At 41.1% G+C, this 24,246-nt stretch overlaps 2 protein-coding genes across 10 annotated transcripts in view; one reads left to right on the forward strand and one right to left on the reverse strand.

Moving 5' to 3' along the window:
* Positions 1–975: 975 nt before the first annotated feature.
* Positions 976–17,117, forward strand: ABRA (actin binding Rho activating protein). Its single transcript, XM_081012726.1, has 2 exons — positions 976–1,760; positions 11,719–17,117. Exons 1-2 carry the CDS (start codon positions 1,036–1,038, stop codon positions 12,179–12,181), a joined length of 1,188 nt encoding a protein of 395 aa, XP_080868852.1. The 5' UTR covers positions 976–1,035; the 3' UTR covers positions 12,182–17,117.
* A 124-nt stretch (positions 17,118–17,241) lies between these two features.
* OXR1 (oxidation resistance 1) overlaps positions 17,242–24,246 on the reverse strand; it is a 224,462-nt gene continuing 217,457 nt past the window's right edge. For all 9 annotated transcript variants that reach the window (XM_081012561.1, XM_081012563.1, XM_081012560.1 and 6 more), the window contains 4 exons: positions 23,119–23,271; positions 21,536–21,631; positions 20,530–20,603; positions 17,242–19,046 (listed from right to left, as the gene is read on the reverse strand). In XM_081012561.1, coding sequence (XP_080868687.1) covers positions 18,911–19,046; positions 20,530–20,603; positions 21,536–21,631; positions 23,119–23,271 — 459 coding nt within the window. In that variant the 3' untranslated portion in view covers positions 17,242–18,910. The remainder of the gene's footprint in view (positions 19,047–20,529; positions 20,604–21,535; positions 21,632–23,118; positions 23,272–24,246) is intronic.

A 24,246-nucleotide genomic window follows, 5' to 3' on the forward strand; every position in this document is an offset into this window, starting at 1 on the left:
TGACTGGCCCAAGGTCACCCAGCAGCTGCATGTGGAGGAGCGGAGACGCGAACCTGGTTCCCCAGATTACGAGTCTACCGCTCTTAACCACTACACCACACTGGCTTGGATAGGATTCAGACAAATTCATTGAGGATAAGGCTTTTGATGGCCACTAGCCACAATGGCTATGTTATACCCCCAGTATTGGAGGAAGTACACTTCTGAATATCAGTTTCTGGCAATCATAAGTGGAGAGAATGCTCTTGCACTCAGATCCTGCTTACAGACATCTGCTTGGCCACAGTGAAAACAACATCCTAGATTAGATGAGCCGTTGGCCTGATCCCTCAGGGCTCTTATGTTTAACCATGCTTTTCTTCCCATTCATAGGTTGGGAACTGTAGTAAACAAAGAGTGAACTGAAGGAAAAGAAGCCTACAACACATTTGGGATAGAGACAGGCTATTTTTGAATGCACAAAATCATGGCCCAAGCCAAATCCCGTGGTCACTGCAAACCCGCAATATTCAGTTCAGCTGTGCATGCAAAAAGCTGCCTTGGTGTGCAGTCCTTTATTGATGAATAAGAGTGATTGACTTTTTAACTGATTAATAGCCAGGATATTTCTGGCATTGCCCAATTGCAAGCATTTTCATTGACTGATTTGCCTTCTTCTAAGAGTGCAAAGAGCGAAAACCATCCCATTAAGCAAATTCCACTACATAAAACACGTTTTACTGTCAAACCAAATGCATGACTAAGGTACCTTTAGAGAGGGCACATACAGGTGCTGTTAATTTCCATCACAGCTGTGGCTGTCCTGCGTCATCCATGTTTACCATATCCAGTGTCCCATCTGCTGCAGTGAAATGCAAGCCTGGGCTTTTTAAAAAAAGAACACTGTCAGAGTAAGGATCCTCTTTCCATGTGAGAAATGCTTCCCATACTTTCCAGCATCATAAATCCCCACCACCATCTATTTAAATCCCTACCATTCCCTTCTGCCAGTTACTTGCCACAGGGCAGCCTTAACTAAGTGGTGTTAACGCAGGGATGGGTGAGGAAGCCACAGGCAACACAATGTCTCCAGAAGAACAGCTGAAGAAGAACACCCCTGCTCAGAGGGCCATCAAAAAGATCCGTACGGCTAGCCTCGTCATCAGCTTGGCACGGGGTTGGCAGCAGTGGGCATCTGACCACCATACGAAGCAAGTCCAGGAGCCCAGTGGGTGGGTGCCCTCTGAGGAGAATTCCCCAAGGGAGAGGGTATTTCCCAAACCACCAACTGATTTCAAGAAAGACCAATCGAAAGATGGCATGTCCTTTCAGGAGCCAAAAGAAAATGGAGAGCAGGCCCCGAGTGAATCAAACGAAGGCCTCCAGAAACTTAACATCAGAAGCAAAGAGGTGACAAAGACCATTGTAAGTAAAGCCTACGAAAGAGGCAGTGGTGTGAGTCTCCTCAGTGACAAGTATGAAAAAGACAATGGGTGTTCGTCAACAGACAAGAGTACCGAAGACATCGATAAGCTTCTCAGTGGCAAAATGTCCCCTACAAGGAGGAGGAAGTGTTCTAACCTGGTGTCGGAGCTGACTAAGGGGTGGAAACAGATGGAACAGGAAGATAAGGCCGATGAACCGGAACTACAGAATTATCGTAGCGACAGCTTAGATACCGAGGACAGCGGTTATGGAGGAGACGCAGAGGACAAACTGGATGCTGACAACAGTAGTCAAGAAATACGGACCGTGAGGATAAAACGGCCTTCATCATCACTGTGAGTAATTGTCGAGTTTTCCAAGTGTAGGTCTAGGTGGGCTTCACAAGGGCTGCTTCACCCAATGAGCCTGCCAGGTGGAGATCTGCCCCCCTTGAAACTGCTTCCATCTGATGGATGCTTTATTTATTAAAGGCATTTATTATTATTTAAGGCATTTATACACCATTTGCATTTCTGGGAAGTGGGCTCATGTTCAGCCGTCACTACAATGTCTCTCCCATGATGCTACATCAAGAACATTTTGGCAGTGGGTGGAGAATAAGTCATTGGGTGTGTAATGAACTGGTCGGCACAATGGCCCATGTAAGGACCCATGAGGAGTCCTCACACAGAAGCAGTTTCCAGTGACCTTTGGGTATAGCAGATGCTAACATGTGCAGTAAAATATTTTTTCAACTGTCTTTGAAATAACCCTAACAGTGGAAATACTAGGCTATGGTTGGTGGGTTATAATGTAGTCACATGACGGCTCCAGAATGCCAGTGTTTCTCAGGAGAGGTTTAGTTGCATACAGCAAACGTTGGTTTGCACAACTAAAGTGGATTAAAACACTCTGCTGCAACAAGTCCACTGAATAAAGAGGTTATCTGGAAGACCCCTGAACCTACATTACTTGGGGTCAGCCAACTTGGGTAACTCTAGCACTGGTGTTAAAGTTTTCAGATGTTTCCATCTGTTAGCTAGGTGCTTCCATGAAGTACAAACGAAAACCACGGATGCAACAGACCACTGCCCTTGTTTGTTGTCAACACCTGATATTCATGCCTCTGGAAATGAATGTTCTATTTAGCTTTGTCATACCTAAGGGCTGTTGCTAGATCTATCATCCATTAATTTGTATATTCCCTTTTCTTTACCCAATGAGTTTAGTGGCCACCAACATGTCACATGGCTAAACATCCTATTTTGTCATCTACTGCATGTTTAGAGAGATTACAGGGGGCTCAAACTTCGGCTATCACAGATCTATAAAGATTGATGATGATAGATAGAAAGTTACTACTTGTTGTTGTTTAGTCGTTTAGTCGTGTCCGACTCTTCGTGACCCCATGGAACAGAGCACGCCAGGCACTTCTGTCTTCCACTGCTTCCCAGAGTTTGGTCAGACTCATGTTTGTAGCTTCGAAAACACTATCCAACCATCTCGTCCTCTGTCGTCCTCTTTTCCTTGTGCCCTCCATCTTTCCAAACATCAGGGTCTTTTCCAGGGAGTCTTCTCTTCTCATGAGGTGGCCAAAGTATTGGAGCCTCAGCTTCACAATCTGTCCTTCCAGTGAGCACTCAGGGCTGATTTCCTTAAGAATGGATAGGTTTGATCTTCTTGCAGTCCATGGGACTCTCAAGAGTCTCCTCCAGCACCATAATTCAAAAGCATCAATTCTTCGGCGACCAGCCTTCTTTATGGTCCAGCTCTCACTTCCATACATCACTACTGGGAAAACCATAGCTTTTACTATACGGACCTTTGTTGGCAAGGTGACATCTCTACTTTTTAAGATGCTGTCTAGGTTTGTCATTGCTTTCCTCCCAAGAAGCAGGTGTCTCTTAATTTCGTGGCTGCTGTCACCATCTGCAGTGATCATGGAGCCCAAGAAAGTAAAATCTCTCACTGCCTCCATTTCTTCTCCTTCTATTTGCCAGGAGGTGATGGGACCAGTGGCCATGATCTTCGTTTTTTTGATGTTGAGCTTCAGACCATATTTTGTGCTCTCCTCTTTCACCCTCAATAAAAGGTTCTTTAATTCCTCCTCACTTTCTGCCATCAAGGTTGTGTCATCTGCATATCTGAGGTTGTTGATATTTCTTCCAGCAATCTTAATTCCGGCTAGGGATTCATCCAGCCCAGCCTTTTGCATGATGAATTCTGCATATAAGTTAAATAAGCAGGGAGACAAAATACAGCCTTGTCGTACTCCTTTCCCAATTTTGAACCAATCAGTTGTTCCATATCCAGTTCTAACTGTAGCTTCTTGTCCCACATAGAGATTTCTCAGGAGACAGATGAGGTGATCAGGCACTCCCATTTCTTTAAGAACTTGCCATAGTTTGCTGTGGTCGAGACAGTCGAAGGCTTTTGCATAGTCAATGAAGCAGAAGTAGATGTCTTTCTGGAACTCTCTAGCTTTCTCCATACTAGTTACTACTAATACTCTACAATTAATTATCCGCCACTCACCTCTAAAAACAAAGTAAAACAGCTGTTTTAATACATAACTGTTAGAATAGCTACTTCTAGTATCCTAGTGGACGAAAGTTTGTACTAGCCACTTGGAGAGACAGAAGGAGATGCTTATTAGCTTACTCTGTAGGAGAAAGCTGCACACAGCTGGATTTTGCCCTGCCCCTCCCATGCAACTGGCCTTTATGAAATGCCAATTATCCACACAATGCAAATCTGGAAAGAGGGACAATTTCCGATCTGTTGTTTGCAGGAAGAAAAACTACTGCAAAGTACCTATAGCTGTGTGCAGCCACTTCACCTGCCCTGCCCTGCCCTGCCCTGCCCTGCGTAGAAGAATAATGACTGCAGCATTTTCTTTGCTTAAAAAAGAAAGAAAGAAAAGCATTTGGCCAGAACCACATGAGTTGCCACCAGACGTGTCATGTAGCAATTGAACACACCAAAGGAATAATGACAAGAAAGTGATTTATAGGATAGGTTCACGACACCTGCAGTTCTGTACTTTCCCCACATTTACTTTTCAGTTTCATTTAAGTGCCCTTCAACTTAAGCCACCATTCTCACACAGCTGCATAGATGAAAGGGTGGTGGTTTTGAAAAACCTTTCAGTTTTTGCAGTGCTGATCATTTCCATACATAGGAACATTAGAAGCCAGAGTATACTGGATCAGACTGTTGGCTATCTAGCTCAGTATAGTCCACACTGATTGGCAACACTTCTCCAGGGTTTAAGACAGGATTCTCTCTCAGCACCTGAAGATGATAGGGTTCAAACCTGCTTCTGTATGTAAAGCACATAGATGTTCCGCCACTGAGCTATGGTCCTTTACCAGCTGGAGGGGATGCGGGTGGCGCTGTGGTCTAAACCACTGAGCCTCTTGGGCTTGCCGATCAGAAGGACGGTGGTTCGAATCCCCGCGACGGGTGAGTTCCCGTTGCTCAGTCCCAGCTCCTGCCAACCTAGCAGTTCGAAAGCACGCCAGTGCAAGTAAATAAATATGTACCACTGTGGCAGGAAGGTAAACGGTGTTTCAAGCGCTCTGGCACTTGTCACAGTCCTCCGTTGCACCAGAAGCGATTTAGTCATGCTGGCCACATGACCCAGAAAGCTGTCTGTGGACAAATGCCAGCTCCCTCAGCCTGAAAGCAAAATGAGCGCCACAACCCCATAGTCGCCTTTGACTGGACTTAACTGTCCAGTGGTCCTTTACCTTTACCTTTCACCAGCTGGACCTTGAAATCTTGAACCTAGTCCCAGTCTTGGGAGTTCTCAAAGTCCCAAGGCATTCCTGTACTGTTGCTTTTTTTAATGCAATATTCAATTATTAGAAATGTACCCAAAGATATAGCTTATATATTGTTTGTTTGTTTCCTTACACACACACACACACACACACACACACCACTTGATTGTAAAAAAACAAAAACAAAAAAACCTCAAAGCAGTTTACAAAAAGAATAAAACAAGAAGCTCAGGGTTCATGCCTCCAGTCCCCAAACATTAGCCTTACAACAACCCTTGTGAGATTGGCTGGCTAGATCCTCGCTGAATGTTCATGAAATACTAGTCTGATATTGACAATACTCACCAAATTTTGGACATTCACTGTAACTTAAATAATTGACCTAAAATAGCAACATACCTTGTCCTGCAGTGGAGGCAGGAGAGAACAATCAAGTGATATTTATCTATTTTGGAATGCTCCTAATCTAGTCTGTTTTACTGCCAGAGCAACCTGGACTCTTCCCACCCCCACCCCCACCCCATCCTAGTACCAAGCTGGCTTCTCCACTCATTTCTGTATCCCTGCATAGTCATTCACACCTGTTTAAAGAGGGTGTAAAACTATCACAGGAGTGGGGTACTGGCTTTCGCACCCACTTGAGACTGTGTAAAACCTTCAAGCTGTCAAGGATCATGGCCAGTCCACTCACCCACTTGAACTAGAAACCTAAAATTAAGACTGCCAAGCTGGCAAACTTCCTGTTATATATAGTTCTGTAGTGTTCATTTTGACCAATGGCCCAACATTTCTATTCTGTATTCCCAGTAACTTTGGACGGCTTCGTTGCCAATTCAGATCTATTCCTGAAAAGAGGGTCAAATTTGCCACACATATACAATTTCCACTAAACAGCCCATTCAGTTCATCCTGGAGCCAGCCCAGATTAACACGAACTACTCACTAAAAATAAAATGCAACCGTAGTGATGATGTAAGTAACCTTTAGCCAGAGTCACATGAACTTCTCAAATATTTTCTGAAGAGCTTCACGTTAACACGGCTGTTCAGAAGCGGTAAAGATTTATTTTATTTTTATTTTTATTTTGCTGGCTCCCAGCATAGGATTTTCTCTGGTGCTGTTTTTATTATATCTGCCAATTCCTTTGTTTTTAACATCCCTCCATAAAGGTGCCTTGCAAGGATCTGGCACTAAAAAGGGTGCTAGAAATATATTAATAAAGATTAGTATGTACCTTTAAATCTAAAGAGCAGCTGAAGGAAGAGACTGAGGCCAATCCAGTCATGGTTAGAATGGTAGACTAGGATCTCAGAAACCAGGATTCAAATCTTCAGTCAGCCATGAAGCACCTTAGGTAGGACAGTCATTCCCCACCCCACCCCTTTTTAGCATAGCCTACCTCACTGAGGAGTTGTAAGGATAAAATGAAGAGGGAGAGAACCATTTATGCCACCTTGACCTCCTTGGAGGTCAAAAGAAAATGCAATAATAAATATTCTGTCTCACCGCCTCAGGCAAACCAGCCAGTAGAATTAGTTTTTGCAGGCCCACACACCTCTTTGCATTGGCTTTTCACATTTGAGGTGTATATCTTCAGGACCCACCTTGTTTTTGTGATTATAAGTTGATTTCAACTGTTTTTAATATTGTGTTATAATGTTGTAACCCACCGTGGAGCCTGAGGTTGAAGGTGCCCACTTTAAATCATCTTCATCATCAGTGCATTAGCACTGATTTGTACATGCTCGTGTGGTATTAATTTTACCTCATGATTTTCCTCTCGTTATGAGTCAGATTGGCAAATCACTAAAGATGGAGGAGATTGGACTGTCATGTGAGGGGAAATTTTCCTTCAAATCGGTGTCAGCCTATGAAGGAAATTGCCTCTAAAAAATTCTGCCTGTGAGAAAGAAAATGTAGCCCTTGGGCTGCAATACATCCCTTGCCAGCTGAATGTCCGCTTGAAAAACACAACATTCTCCCCAACAATTTTCGTTACTCCACGTGTAGAAAAGCACAGGTTGACGTATAGCTAATTGGATGGCAGACTTGGCTGGAAAGGGTTTTAATTTGTCCTCCCTTTCCTCACACGCTCCTGCTCCATCCGCACCCATTGGCATCTGCTTTACCTAAACACTGAAACCCCCCGTTACCTGTAATTTGGTTCTCACTCAAGCAATAAACCTGTCTGGATTGTACTGCCAGATTGCCAATGGAGAGGCCCACATAATTCAGTCCTCTTTCATAAACAACCATTTCCTGCACATATAAAGCTGGCTGGTAAGGAACATGGCTAGTCTAAAACCCTCCCTAACATCTAGCTTTCTATGTGTAGGGACTATTTTTTGTATGGAGGGGCATTAAATCACACAAGGTCGCACCTGCAGAGTCACCTCATGTGAACCTTTTTTTTTTTTTTGGGCAGGATAAAGATGCTTTAAATACAGAGAAATAAATATAACTTGGTCTCCGTACCCTAGCAGTAACTATCTGGCACTACGTTGGTGTGGACAAAACACAAACCACCCACACTTTGGGCTGTGTTAATAGGACACCGAGTGTTTTCCTCCCTACTTAAAAAACAATGCCTTGAAGGAAAGTAACAGGCAAGTGGCACTGAAGAAATCCCAGTGTGTTTATACAGATCTACAAAGTTTTGAATTCCATGAAGTTGCAAGGTCATTTTGAAAGACCTTTGCATTTCCTCAGTATGCCAAGCTTGGCTTGCACCCAGATGGTTGGTTCTCACATGGCTGGCCTAGCACTGAAGTGGCAGGGAAACATACCTTTGAAGGAAGAGAGAGAGAGGGAGGGAGGGAGAGGGAGGGAGAGGGAGAGGGAGAGAGAGAGGGGGGGGAGAGAGAGAGATGGTACAATAGTTCCTCTTTCAGATTGTGTTTGCTGTTCTGATCACAGGCAGACTTTTGGTTCTCAGATTTCAGCAGCACCCTGTGCAATGCTAAAATTCGGCACCCCCTCCCTCGCACTCTGTTCTACAACATTGTTTTGGTGCTCCCTGAAGTGTGGCACCCAGTGTGACCAAACCAATCGCACCACCCTGTTCTGATCCTTCTGGTGGTTAACAGGTCTGGAAGAACTCTCAGAAATTCAACAATAACAAGCACATTTCTAACCTTCCTTTCCTCAATGGAAGCAAGTCATGTACAAGACTTCCTTCCTTCCTTCTCACAACATTGCTAGGGAACAGGGTTCCAAATTGCAAGAGGAACCTACACACACACCAGGCTCCTCACTCCCCCCCCCCCCATCCTGCTAATATCAAAAATCATGGAGGCAACAGGGGCATAATGGCGGAAACAAGTCCAGCAGACATACCTTTGCTCTTCCTCCAGCGTGACTGGAATTGTGTGAGGGGAGAGCACTAAAAAGGGCTTCTGGGATGGTGCCCAGGCTAGCTCAAGGGCACCCAGTGAGCTTTATGGATGACTGGGGTTTAAACTCAGGTCTCTCTGTTCTTATTTTGACATACACCACAGTGGCTCTGGACAAGATCACTGCTATATACTGTAGTAATGGGTAAACCCTATTGGCTTCACTGCAGGCAGTTTGGGTGGAGAGTAGAACGTTTGCATCCAGCTCCACCAGAATTCAGTTCAGTCCACTCCTGACATGTATCACAAGGTCTAGAGCAGCCTAGTGCCCTTCTCAATGGCACAGGGCTGTGAAACACAAAGATCCTTCCCTGACCCTCAAGATGTTGCTGAACAGCAGTTCATGGCCAACCGTTAGGGATGCACTAGAGGACCACACGTTCCTGCCTCTGCCTCAGACCATGTGAAGTTGTAGTCTAGAGTTGCTGGTAAATGCCCTTGGGCTCCATGTCTGTTAATGCTACCAGCCTCAGGCCGAAGCCCAGTGCTGGATTAAACCCTGTGGAGGCCCCATGGCAGTCAAAATCTCATGTTCCCCCCTTGTGCTCATGCTCTAGTGGGATAATATTGAGCTGAGAAATCTTGACTGTAATTTTCTTTCAAGATCAAATCAATATTATTTTGATCCACTGTCATCAGGCCCCTAAAAAGCATGGGGCCCATAAGCCAGTGCATGCTCTGCCTATTCGGTAATCTGGAACTGCATAGGCCACATTCACACTGTACATTTAAAGCACTGTGGTACCACTTTAAACAGTCATGGCTTTCCCCAAAGAATTATGGGAGCAGGAGTTTGGTCAGGGTGCTGGGAGTTGTTGGTAGACCCAGCACAGAGCTGCAACCCCCAGAGTTCCCTGTAAAGATTAAAGCATTCTGGGAACTGTAGTTCTGTGAGGAGAATATGAGTCTCCTAACAACTCTCAGCACCCTTAATGAACAACAAGGAAGCCATGACTATTTAAAGTGGTCCCTTCTCTGATGCTTCTGTGGTGTGCCTGTGGCCATAGCGAGGGTGATGCTCTGTGAGTCCCCATTTTGTTTCTGATCATACTTCTGACCCAATCAATTGACGTTTCCCAGCATTAGGCTGCTAATAGTAGAGAGGACTCAGTTGGCCCTTTCTAATAAAAAAATGAAAAATTGGAAAAAGAAATATGAAAAGGAAACAGAGGCAGGAAGTGTCACAGCAGAAGATTCCTATGAGAAAGGAAGAGAGAGTCGGCGTTAGATTGTGTTTGGGTGTCAAAGCAGCAAACCAAAAGCAAAACAAGTGGTGCTAATCTAGCCCACTAAGGAGAAGATTAAAATGGGAAGGTGATAATAGTATTTAGTTTGAAAGGAGGATTAAAAGAACAAAGTGGGAAGAATGTAGGGGGTGGGAGCAAATGTCAGAGGCACAAAGCAATCAGAAGTTTTAAAATAGGATCCAGAACTTAAGGTATCTTTGCAGCTGCTTTCCTTTCCCTCACCGCTTCCAGCCTTTGTAACTTTGCAGGAATCAGACAAGGAAGAAGGGAAAGCACGCAAGGCCTAAGAGGTCATAGACCGGGAGAGGACAGCTGCTGTACTGTATCTGCACCTGCCCTCTGCGTGACTGAGCAGATAGCAAAGATATCAGAAAGAAGGTTCAGAATATAGGTGCTTTGGTGAGCTATAATGGGTTTTTTCCCCTCCCTGAAGCTTAGGAGTACCATTTCACTTAACGTAGTTCACATGCATTATCACTGGACTTGTAACAACAGGGGGACATTCAGCGGATGGAATGCTGTTCAGGCTGACCTTTCAAGTATTCAAAGCTTGCAACCAGCCTGCAAGGTTGTCCAGGAATTCGGAAAACAGAGCAGCGTTTTCAGAAGGGGGACGGCTGTAAATAGGAGCTGGGGGGAGGGATGGACAAAACTAGGAGCAAGGGGCCCCTTTTGCTGTCAAGGGCTGCATACCCCTAGGACAGGGTTCCTCAAATGGTGGCACAGGGCTACCAGTGAGCCTCAGCTCCAGGTGGGCTCCAGTGCCACAGCCTCCTCATTCAGCAGCCCTACCCCCTAGCCGCATTGAAGCCTTTTGGTTGGAATTATGCCACCCCCATCAACTCCCCATAGGCTGGGTAAAGATGATTGGGAGAGAGAAGTCTAGATGGGATGTGCAGTTTTCTACAGGGCCAAAGGAGGTGTGATAGGAATGCCCCAGCTGTATCATGATATCTTAGCCCTTAATGTACCAAATTTTAAGATTCCGTGGGTACAGAGATGCTTTTGGTTCCTGTGCCATTAACAGTGAAATTTGTTTCCTTGAGATCTTCCAGTGGAACTGTGAAGAACTTTTGATTTTGGACAGGCTGACACAGGAAATGTGTGATTTTATGTATGTTTTATTATACTACAGCACTGTGTGGTATAGTGGTTAGAGTGCTATGATGTCCGCCCTGGAACTCAGAATCATTGAATCACAGGACTGTAGAGCTGGAAGGTACCCGAGGGTTATCTAGTCCAACCCCTTGCAATGCAGGAATCTCAACTAAAGCATCCCTGACAGGTGGCAATTCAACTTCTACTAAAAAAAATATTCAATGATGGAGAGTCCACCACCCTCCAATGGAGTCCGTTCCACTGTTGAACAGCTTTTACTGTCAGAAGGTAATTCCTAACGTCTAGTCGGAATCTCCTTTCTTGTATTTGAAGCCATTGGTTCAGGTCCAACCTTTCAGAGAAGGGGAAAAAACCAAGCTTGCTCCATGAAGCTCGCTGGGTGACCTTGGGACCATCATTCACTTTCAACCAAACTACCTCATCAGAGGTGTGTTGAGACGATCAGGTAAGGTTGCCCTCCACCTGAGCTCATGGGACAAAGGATCATGCAGATGCAGCAAATAATAAGCTAAATAAAGGGTTATTCTTCTTGACAGGAAAATAGTAATAATGCAATCCTGAACAAAATCTGGCGTTACAAGATAAAAGAGATGGCAAGGAGACAGTTGTAAGCATGCTCAGATGAAGCTATTATAAAGATGTGACTTTTAGAATTGGTGATAACGTGCCACCTAGTGGCCTGCCCTTTAAAGCAAAAGATGAGCAGTACTAAAAGGCATTCCGTTACCATTTAATGCAGTTCAAAAACCATCTATTTCTTGGTTCTTTCAGTGCAAACAGAAACGTCAAGGCCTCCAAGAAATACAGCCCCGTCCACAATCTGAGAGGGAGATGGGAAGACTGGGCAGATGAGCACATGATCACACAAAAGCTCAACCCCTTCAGTGAGGAGTTTGATTACGACCTGGCCATGTCCACCCGTCTGCGCAAAGGAGATGAAGGCTATGGCCGTCCTAAAGAAGGTACAAAAACGGCAGAAAGGGCCAAGAGAGCGGAGGACCACATCCACCGAGAGATGAAAGACATGTGCTTCATCATCAGAACGATGGCTCGGCACCGCCGTGATAGCAAGATCCAAGTCACTTTTGGTGACCTGTTTGAAAGATACGTCCGTATTTCGGATAAGGTCGTTGGAATACTCATGAGGGCTAGGAAGCACGGGATGCTGGACTTTGAAGGAGAAATGTTGTGGCAAGGCCGGGATGACCATGTGATAATAACTTTGCTAGAATAATGCTATTCTTCATGGGATAACCCAAAGCGTTATCAGTTCCTGGTAACTCTGGTCAACTATATGTTGACTACTCCAGCTGAGACATCCAAGTTCTTCTTGGGGTAGCCAGTGTTTTGGACTACGATTCCCATCAGTCAGCACACCCATTGGTCAGATCATGGGACCTGTAACCCATAATAGCTAGAGGACATCATGTTAAATGCCTGCGTCATAGAAATAGTCAGAATCTCCTCCCGTTAAGTAATGTCTACATGTTACTAGCAAGTTCATGCTTCTTCAGCCAGTTTTATAAGGCTGAACTGCACAGAGTAGACTAGCATATAAGGGAATGAAGTTCACATTATTCTATCAGAATGCAAGTAGCTTTGCATCTGTTCAATATATACTGTATGCTTGTTGGGTTTAAGAGGGGTAACAGCAGCAAATTTATCTATTAACATTTGGAAGTAATGTTCAAGTACCCTGATACCTCAGTTTTAATACTAAATCAGTGGAAACTGGGGCCTGAACTCTTAAGTTTATGGCATTCTTTCTACATGACATTTCAGGTGAATGGAAATAATTCCTAGACTAAGTATAATAAACTATACTGTAGCATTACTTATATAAACTGTGCAATATACACATTTATATTTACTAAGTTACTATAAACTTCAGGATGGCATCAATTTTATACACTATGTAAGTCAACCTGTAGCTGCTTCAAAATGTATAGCTGGACTATTTTGCTGTGTTTAATTATTTATTTTTATAACTATGTATTTATGACGCTGATTGACAAGTGCTTGAAAAATGTATGGGATAGCCTCCGGATAAACAGTACAGTATTATACTTTTACTGTTTAATGTTAAAATGTACCAAAACAAAACCTACCCCTACCCCATGTTCTCTTTCAAACTGAAAGATCACACATCTTCTTACAGAAGAAAAAAAGATGTATGACTATTTTCAGTCATAAAGCTAATATTGTTAGAAATGTTTTTCAGGCATTACAGATAGGTTGGTGAAAATGTTTTGACTCACAATACAAACTTATTTATTTGCAGTAAAATCCTTATTTTGCTAAGGAATAAATTTCCTACATATATAGGCATGGAATGAGACTTTAGAGATTTGCATACTAACATTGTTTGCAAAACAATGTGCTTTGAAATAAGTGGTGAAAAAAGGTAATACTCTCCTTGAACAAAAAAATTGATTGCTTTTGAGACTGCAAGATTGAGTTCTAATGTACCACTTCAGCTCTCTCTATATGTGATTTCATTTTGAAGATTGTTTGCCCTTTATAATGCGATTATTTGCTTAGGTTGTTTACAGAGGTGTGTGCACTTTAGAGCTGCTTTGAGTACCAGTAGTTCTCTAGAATGGGGTCACAAGTGTCCCCAGTCTGCAGATCGCAAGGGTAAGTTGTCAAAAAATAATGTGCTGGATACTATTTCTGCCAAATACAAAAACCATCAATCATCAAATTCCTCTTGTTCTTTTACATTAGCAAGAAAGCATTATATACACTCTCTCTGGCTGAATCCAACGCTAGTCCAACTCAAAGTTGACCCATTGAAATCATAACCTAAATTAGTCATGTCCTAATTTCTATGGATCTACTCTTAGCAGGAATAGCACTGGATAAAACTTTATGCGCGCACACATGGTGCGTTCCATTGCATTATTCTGATTGGAAGCTATTCATTAAGGTGTTGCTTATTGATTACTATACTATATTGTGACATGCAGCAAGCAGAACAACTGTTGCCTATTTCTCCTGAGTGGAGAGGGTCCACTACAGAAATTTCTCACCATAACAATCAGAGGGGGTTAATCCTAGATTAAAATGTAAGAGCCTTGCTAGATCATACCAAGGTCCATCTCAGCCAGCAAAATGCCCACCAAGAACTTGTAAGCATCACAGAAGGGAACAGCCCTACCCGTGACCAGTAGCCAGAGTTGTATCACCTTTGAACATGGACATTCCATGCAAATATCATAGCTGTTAGTTATCTCAGTTCCTTTGATTCGAGTTACCATAAGTCTAGCAACCCCGAGATGAGGATGCTTGAAAAGATTTGCAATTGCAATCAAAATCATCAGTAAGTATTGATCAACGCGAACTCTGCAGTTGCAGACAAAATCATCAATAAATATTGATCAACATGTACTCTGCATACAGCTACAATGAAAAATATTTTTGTTGGGTTAAAGGAAGAAAAGAAAAACAATACAATACAACACATCAAATTAACAAAACAAGACTAAGACAAAAAGATAAATCATCCAATTTCATTATCCTTCTTTCATTCACTTATTTCCACGACCTCCTCACACCTCCCTTTTTGTATTCCACTTCTGTTAATTATTTCAGCAATTCCTTTCCATCCTCCTCTATTTTCTATCCTATAATTATCTTAACTCATTCTAACCTTATTTTTTTTCCTTTAATATTCTATTAACCTATCTGTACTTTAATTCCTTATAATATTTCTACTAAAGCCATATAACTTCATTTCAACATTTTTCTAACATTCATTAATTTTACAATATTTCTGTAAATAATCTTTAAACTTTTTCCAGTCTTCTTCCACCAACTCCTCTCCCTGGTCTCGGATTCTGCCAGTCATTTCCGCCAGTTCCATGTAGTCCATCAACTTCATCTGCCATTCTTCCCAGGTGGGCAAATCTTGTGTCTTCCAATACTTCGCGATGAGTATTCTATCCTTCTTTGGCACCATTTGGCCAACCATGCCCAGGAGAAAGGCCTCTGGTTTCTTCAAAAAGGTACATTTAAATACCTTTTTCATTTCATTGTAAATCATCTCCCAGAATGTCTTAATCCTTGGGCACGTCCACCAAAGGTGAAAGAATGTGCCTTCAGTCTCATTACATTTCCAACATTTATTGTCAGGCATATGATACATTTTTGCAAGCTTCACTGGTGTCATGCACCACCTATAAATCATTTTCATTAAGTTTTCTCTTAAGGCAGGCATTACATGCCGTAAATTTCATACCTGTGGTCCATAGCTGTTCCCAGTCAGCCATCATTATATTATGTCCAACATCTTGTGCCCATTTAATCATAGCTGATTTCACCGTTTCATCCTGAGTGTTCCATTTCAACAGCAAGTTATACATTTTTGACAAATTCTTAATTTTGGAATCTAACAATTCTGTTTCCAATTTTGATTTTTCCACCTGGAAACCAACTTTTTTGTCCAAATTATATGCCTCCATTATTTGATAATAATGGAGCCAATCTCGCACTTTATTTTTCAATTTTTCAAAGCTCTGCAATTTTAGTCTGTCTCCCTCTTGTTCCAGAATTTCCCAATATTTCGGCCATTTGGCCTCCATATTGAGTTTTTTCTGTGCCTTCGCTTCCATTGGTGACAACCATCTTGGGGTTTTCTTTTCTAACAAATCTTTATATCTTATCCATACATTAAACAATGCTTTTCTGACAATATGATTTTTAAACGCTTTATGTGCTTTTACCTTATCATACCACAAATATGCATGCCAACCAAAAACATTATTAAAACCTTCTAGATCCAACACATCAGTGTTTTCAAGTAGCAGCCATTCTCTCAGCCAACAAAAAGCAGCTGATTCATAATAAAGTTTTAGGTCTGGCAGGGCAAATCCACCTCTTTCTTTAGCATCAGTTAATATCTTAAATTTTATTCGAGGCTTCTTGCCCTGCCAAACAAATCTAGAAATATCTTTCTGCCACTTCTTGAAACAATCCATCTTATCCAAAATTTGTAATGTTTGGAACAAGAACAACATCCTTGGCAGCACATTCATTTTTATCACAGCAATTCAGCCCAACAATGATAACTTCAAATTTGACCATATTTCTAAGTCTTTTTTCACTCCAATCCAACATTTTTCATAATTATCCTTATATAAATTTACATTTTTAGCAGTCATATTAACCCCTAAATATTTCACTTTTTTAACCAGTTAGTCCTGTCTCTTCCTGAAATTTCTCTCTCTCATTTACAGTTAAATTTTTCTCTAAAACCTTAGTTTTCATCTTATTCAGCTTAAAACCTGCTACTTGCCCAAATTCTTGAATCAGTTCCAACACCCTTTTTGTGCTAGATTCTGGTTCCTGTAGGGTCAATACTAGATCATCAGCAAATGCTTTCAATTTATACTGTTTAACTCCCACTTGTATACCTTTGATCTCTTGGTCCTTTCTTATCATGTTTAACAAAACCTCAAGGACCGATATAAAAAGCAGTGGAGAAATTGGGCAACCTTGTCGTGTCCCTTTCATGATCATTAGTTTCAATGGGTCTACTCTGAGTAAAACTTTATTGAATACCCCACACTGTTTCTCAGTTCTCTGTTATTCCAATATGGATGCAATTGTCCCCAAATACTAGCAGAATAAACACATGGGTGTCAGGGAGAGCAGCTGAAACACAATGTAATTCAAATCTCATGACGACAAAAAATTGGACCATGTGTCCTGCCCCTCCCTCCCATTTGATCCCAACCATTGACAAGAGGTTAAGAATTTGAAGCATGGAACTACTGGTAAAATACAAGAGGGGCCTGGAAGAAAATATTGCAATGTGGAATATTCCTAGACAATGTCCCCAAATAGCCATTCCAACCTATTTTCAGTTCATCGTCCATGAATGTGGCCACTGAACATTCTCAGTCCTCACTGGGTGTCTTGGGGTTTTGCTGTTTTTTTTGCTACTGAGCTCTGGCATTCACACTCTGACAATTGGAAATAAGAGGTAGAATCATACGAATTGTAGGGTTGGAAGGGATCCTGAGGGTCATCTAGTCCAACCCCCTGCAAAATGCAAGAATCCCAACATGCGGTCCCCCATCCAAATTGAAACCATACCTGTAACAATTCCTTCTTTCCTTCAGGGAATTTGTGTGTCTAAATAAAGTCCCGACTCAAGTTTCATGTTACATGTACTTAAGATTTATTTGCTCTATATCAGTATGACCTTATAGTACTTAAAATCCATTACAGGATTGTTTATAGTTAGTCTTAAACCCACAAAGACAATAATACTGCTGTGGCAGACCAAAGGGGAGAAAAAGCCATTTAATTTATTTACAGTTTCATTTGTAAACATTTAATCTACATATATTGTACTATGTTCTAACAGGAGTAAAGAGCTATACATTGAGACAGAAAACGACGCCCTGTATGTTTAGTTGTATTAAGCATGAGCATATTGTAGAGATAGAACTTCCCCTTTCCCGTTACCACAGCAGTAAACATCCTTCCGATAAGTGTTTGAACTTCTGAAAGAACTTTATATTAGCGACATACAATACAACTACAGCTAATGATTTAAGCCAAACCCTTTGGCTTCTTATTCCATTTCTAGAATAATTTAAAGTGCTAGAAGCAACCCGTCAATCAACACTTTCTCTCTCTCTCTGTAAAATAACAAAAACTACTTTTAAACATTAATTTACAAAGAAATATATACAATGTTCATCTGGAACAGCTGAGATTTCAGCACAAAATCATTCACTGTCACACTTAACAGCTTTTTTTTTCTTCAATTTTTGCTTTTGCATAAACATAGAATATAAGCTTTGAAACAAACTGTTGTTGAGCGATTATTGCCACAATGGCTTTTCAGTTCTCCTACAAAAGTGAACGAGAGCTACTGATTAACTGTATTTTAGCCTGTCTTGTTTTTCATTTTGAGGTCACGGAACAGTAAAGTTTGCATATTACAAGTCTACTGGGTTACAATGTCTACCTAGAGTACATTACCTCATTGAATCAGAGCTGGTGCTAACTGCAGTTTACAACATAGATCCACTCAAAAGAAAAAAGAGAGAACACCACACCTATATTTTTCCTTTTTTTTTTTTGGACAGGAGCAATTCTTGGAGACGATGTGCTACAAAGCTACAACAGAAAAACTATAAAACAGTATATATATCTATATATCTGACACTTTATGCTGTTTGGGGAAAAAATGCATCTGTTTCATAGTCTTAGAACATATAATGCCCCTGCTATAGCTATGACTTCTCCACTGCATTACGCTCACTATGTCCAACTGAGCATTGGTATTTTGTTTCTCTTGACCATGTAGCTCAATCGTTACCCAACATTTGTCCCAATCCTGCAGATCATGAACAGCTTGTGCAAAATACTTCAATACAATCAATAAGGGCAGCTACATTTTTACTGTTAAATACAACAGACATGAATTCTCTACGCATGAAAGGAAATGACACCGTTGAATGTGGATGAATACTTTGTCTAGTAAGTGGCACCATCTGAATGGTTAAAAAAAATAAATGGCCCAGACTGATCACTGTCAAAAATTTCAGAATCTCCATTTCTCTCTTATTTAGACCAATAGGGACATTTTTCACTACAGTTTGTGTAAATAAATGTTTTCTTGATGAAATAGCCCAAAAGAGTATAAGAAAGCTTTGGAGTAGTGGGGATGGGGGAGGGGGAAACCCAGGGATGACAAGCCACATGACGAGAGACCTACCTTCCCCTATAAAGTAAAAACTCCAATTATGAGTTATGAGAGCTACATCCTTCAAAAATATAGCAGGCTGATTAAAAATAACCTAAATAATGTTTTATGTAAAGGTATTTAGATGGCCATGCAGAGAATTTTGAAAAGCACTGCTGCATTATATTGCTTCAAGGGCTTTTTGAGCTGCACTGATCCATTTCAGGTTTGGGACAACCTTTTGTAGTAGCAGTTTATATTTTACTCAAAGCCCCAAATTTCAATGTCTTGAATAATGAAATCTTCTTTCTTAGAAAGAATGCGATTCCCAAATGTTTTGCAAGAATGACTTCTTCCATGGTAGAGATCGCCATCGAGCCAAAGTGCAAATTCACCCCTGGAATATGGAAAAAGAATTATTTCTCCACAATAGAAAGCCACCCTCCTTACATGAATTAACACATACATGATTAGAACTCAAGAACAACAGGCATGTTCCATTTCCTTTCCATCCCTGAACCCAATTGTAACTGCATTTGAAACCAGCGTATTTTGCTAGGAATTCTTTCCTTGCCATAAATATTTCTGCATCCCTTTTAACTGAAGGGTGAACAGAGACTAATCAGGTAGCATTAAAATTTTGACTGTTTAGTTACACCTATTTAGTTACACACACTACTGAAGTTTGGCACCTGTAGACAGAGCACAGTACAGAAATGCAACCTGGTCCCTCACTAAGTAGTTTTTGATCTAATAAAACATGAATCCAGTCTTCCTTGTATTCATCCAGCACTGAAACACCTGAGGGAAAGGTTCAGAGAATTTGGCAGAAGATGAGAGGTCCTGGGCAGAAAAAAAAAGCAAACTTGGGAGCTCGCATGAAGATGGATCAGCACATCACTATTAATCTGCAAACACCACATAGAATTTATATGTGTTCAATGTGCTTCACACACAATCTTCTGGCAATCATTAGAACAATCCTGTGAGACAGGTCAGTATTCATCTCTCCTGTGTTGCACAAGGAATGAAGATGAAGTTGAAGCAATAGTGGCTCACCTTAGGCTACATAGAAAGTTCCAAATGTTTGAAATGCACAGTTTTGAATTCACAGCTCAGTGTGCTAGCCGTTATGCTATACCTGCACTAAATCTAACATCTGGAGGGCACCAGATTGCAGAAGGCAGTGCGATAGGGAACTGGTGACCCTCCAAATGCGTTTTTTTTTGGGGGGGGGATTTCAACTCTCAACAGCTGCAAATGTCAGGGATGATGGGAACTGCACTCCCACAGCATCAGATTCCTGCCTTAGAGCTATTCTCTCTACATTGCTTCACCTCCCACTCTTCTCTCCATATCTCGCTGCCCTTGGACATTCTGTTCATATGAAGGGAATATTCCATTTCAACTGAAACTATGAATGAAGGTTATATGGGAGAGAGAAGGGAATACTATAGGAAATGATAGCTCGGAAACAATATTTAATGTAAAAGAAGTCAACATGGCCATGAACAAAGGGGATTCATTCTTGGATGTGACCCAAAAAATTCTATTTGCAAACACTGGTAAGTGTATAGATTTATCAAGAAGCAAAAGCATTAAGATGTCTACAAGCAGATAGAAGAGGAGAAATGGTACAGTGTCTTAAGAAGACCACTTCAAAGTAAGTATATATATGAAAAAAGGCTGTAAGAGCTGCATTTATAATCAGGACTGCATAATTCCTTCAAAGTAATGTTTTATTATTCAAGTATCATAGCTACAAGGTTCAATATAGTTAACAGCATACCACTTCTGTATCTGAGGGCTTTATCTGGTGGAGGGGGAACCCACCATAAAATTCAATCGTTAGTAAGAAAATAAATAAATTCATCACTCACCCTCCGCCACCAAAAGCTAGGGCATCCATGTCGCCTTTAAGAAAGAACATATTGTCCCCAGTCCACGTGAAAGTCTAATGTTAAAAGAATGAAAAAACAACAGCCAAACACAGTGATTATGTGAAATTACGACCCCCAGGGAAAAAATGGCCGGGGGTGGGAGGGGAGTAAAGCAACGTCAATGGTTTTTGTTTCAGAGAGTGCTATGGATAATACTTTATAAGCAGGACCTGCTACAAAACGTCGCAGCGTGAGCCTCCTATGCCTTCTTCCAGGATATCCATACTATTCCTGCATTGAAGGTTGGACTAGATGACCCTCAGGAACCCTATCTATGAGTCTATTATTCACCCTTCCCAGGTTTCTTGATTTTTCCTCAAAGAGACAGAGAGGTTTTCAGTTAAGATTTACTCATAGTAGACCCATAAAAATTAACGGACATAACTTGTCACATTCATTAATTTCGGTGGGTCAATTCTAAGTAAAACTTAGCTGAATGCCACACTGAAATTTGGCATTCCATGGCCACTGAGTATGTTTAAGTCCTCTACAGAAAATGAATTTCATAACTGAGAAGTCACTGTTACATATGCTCACTGAAGCGGACCCTCTGAGCTAGATCTTAAGGTCCTTTGAGTAATAATTCCCTTCCAAGTCATTCAGGGGCTTATGGGCAATAACTGAAGTCAATTATTAGTATAGAATATTATATGCACACTCATACCAGGTTCATCTTATTTTAAGAAGATGACACATAATCTTGCAGTTCAATGACATTCCATCTTAGGGCAATTTTTTAAAGAACTGCTTTATTAGAGTGAAGTCCACAGACAAATAAAGCAAAACATTAAAATTACAATCAAAAGGAGAAGTTATAGAAAGCTGACAAAAACTTAACTCTACATATTCTCTGAGGGGCTCTTTTAAGATAAATATCAACTTAAAAGCATAAAATTCACATGTTAATTATGCAGTATTGTATCAACCAACCTCTTTTAGTCCTTACCTCAAAATCTGGACAAAAAGTAAAAAGAAAGGTTTCTCCAGTGCCATAAAAACCATCACTCACTTTAAAGGGTTCGGAAGCTAGTGCCCCAAAGATCTAGAAAAATAATAATTAAAATGATCTAGTGTTCATGAGATTTCTTTCCTTAATATATCTGTAAGCAGTACAATTAGAACTCTGATACGGTTTTCCTTCATGTCCAGATTAAATTAGATCCCTCCACTAATTTCTCTTCAGATCAAATGAATTTACTTCTCCTTACTTACAACGCTGAGCTAATATTAATTATCTTCAGGAAGGTATTTAATGTAACTATTTTTCCAAGACAATTCCGGATGGCAGTTTGCTTAGGAACCAGAGAATCAACTCAGGAAACACAAAAAGAGGTACTTATTGGTGCAAAAAAATAACAAAATAAAAATAATAGCAGTGACTGACTGCCATTGTTAATGTCTGTGATGATTAGCCAATTTGGGACAGCAGTTATCAGAGTAGGATCACTGCAACGAATTTAGCTTGCTTTCAGCAGGCATGCTGATTCAGTGTGCCTCTTATACAAGCGAATCAGCTTCCTGAAAACACAATAGAACAATCTTGAGCCTTGTCCTGCTCAACTGAGCTCCACCCTTCCTCCTCCACCTCACTACCTCTGCTTTCCTATTCTGCTACAGTACAAGACATGCTGCTGTTTTATTGGCTCAGAGCAAGAAATGTGCAGCTGCCAAAACGCAACACCATAAAATGCAACTCTGGGGTGCTATCTATCTCCTGTGGCCCTGTATAACTCTTCTCAGGAGAATGAAGGAAAGCAGAAGCAGTAATCATAGCACACCTGTGTTTTTCCCTAAGGACCGAAATTAGAGGTGCAGAAGTGCTTTTACAGCCCAACATTCACCTTGTGCTTGAGAAGAGCATTGTGAACCACAGAGATCTGTATTTCCAAATCAGGAAAAAACAAAACCTAGTGACATTAGTAAAGTTAGTTCTGATGTTTTGCTGCAAATGGCCAAGGCATGTACTATGGCACATTAAAAAGCCACTATATAGATACAATATACACCCAGGTCCTAAGGTTTGGGGCTCTATGTGGTTGTAACACAAGAGTCTTCTTTTAGCACACTTTAAAAAAAAAAAAATTGTGGCAGATGAAATTGACACCTAAGTACTTTCATAGACAAAATACTACTTCCTACAGCACAATAAATTTGCCAGCCTTTAAAGGGCCACAGGATCCCAATACCAAAAAAATCTTGCTGTATGTCATATTCCCCCTATCTAGAGTAGTCACATGTAAGCCAGCCTCTGCCTGTTGAGACTTCTGAAGTTTCTCCAGAGACAGGAAAAAGAAGATAGAAAGGATTGCAGAAACACACGAAAACAACAGCTTCTGGCTACTTTTCTCCAGCCCCCTGCTCCATTAAAGTTAAGCAGAGAAACAATACTCAGCACTGGCTCATTGCTCCTCTCCTGTGATTAATGTAAAATGAAGCTACGCTATACGATGGCTAATTCAAGAGGTTTTAAACTTTGGGGTTTGTTTGATGGGGGAGAGAGGGGAAGAATAGTGTTCATTGTTTCCTTACCTGTCCATCACTGTCTTTGATTACCATTAGTACTGGTGTGTCCAGCCCCATCATGGTTCTGTACAGGGTCTTCAAGCTCATGCCATGCTTTGCAGTACTGTAGACAAGGGTCCATGGATACCCAATAGTTCGTGGTGGAAGATGTTTTGTGAGCTAATAAAAAACACAGATGCAAATAATGCATGCATACTGAATATACTGGATTAATTATTTTTTTAAAATAATAATAATAAAAAATCTTTAGGATGAGACACTTCAGACACATATGACCTATCTTCCTTCTGCTAGACTTCTGTAGTTCATTACTCCAAGTCCAACACTTAAAACTGCTTTAGACAAAATAGTCGTAATATTTAATTTCAAACCAACAACAACAAATGGGACAAGCTGTATTTTTAAAGTTAATTGCTTAAGCTAAAGTCACAGGGATTTACTTCCAACTAAAAGCATTTAGGATTGGGCTGTTAGGCACAATGGACAGTCTGTCTTGCCCACATCAGAAACAATTCAGGGGACCTAAATTGTTTTGTTGAATGTCCAGCAGATGTTTTGTAAACTAACACAGGTCTCAAACAGGATACGGTAAAGATCAGAACTTCACCTTTCATTTTCTATTACTTGCTGAACCATCTAGACATACTGTAAATTGTGGGACACATTCCCATGGCACCCAGTTACTGATTAAGTCATGGTCAGTCACGATCACTTCATGTTTTCACAGTGGCCAAACAGATACCCATGGAAAGCACAAAAGCTGGACAGGAGGCCAACAACACCTGTGCTCTCCACCACCTCTGATGCTGGAGGTAAGATATAGCCATAAAAAATAGTACCCTCCCCTCATCCTCAGTTAAAGAACATCTTATCCTGTATTAACAACCAGATACAGTACATATAATTTTTAGTCCACCCTAAGTGGATTATTCATAAAATTATTATACAGGGAGAAGGAGCACAAATATGAATTATAGACTAGAACTAACTTAACTAGTTTTGAACCTTACCAGAAGTATTTTGGAGCCAGGATGTATTACTTCAATAAACCAATCACATGAACAATTTCCTCCTTTTATGCTTAATTGATTTTTGGTAACTTGTTTATACCAGCATCTTCAGGAGGAGGAGCGC

Source organism: Podarcis pityusensis, assembly GCF_964106645.2.
Source record: "Podarcis pityusensis genome assembly, chromosome: 7".
NCBI lineage: Eukaryota > Metazoa > Chordata > Lepidosauria > Squamata > Lacertidae > Podarcis > Podarcis pityusensis.

Bases quoted from the DNA above. Each gene is read 5' to 3' on its own strand.
- ABRA (XM_081012726.1), top strand. From the start codon at position 1,036: ATGGGTGAGGAAGCCACAGGCAACACAATGTCTCCAGAAGAACAGCTG. The intron at 1,761-11,718 runs GTGAGTAATTGT...TGGTTCTTTCAG, and splicing joins AAACGGCCTTCATCATCACT to TGCAAACAGAAACGTCAAGG.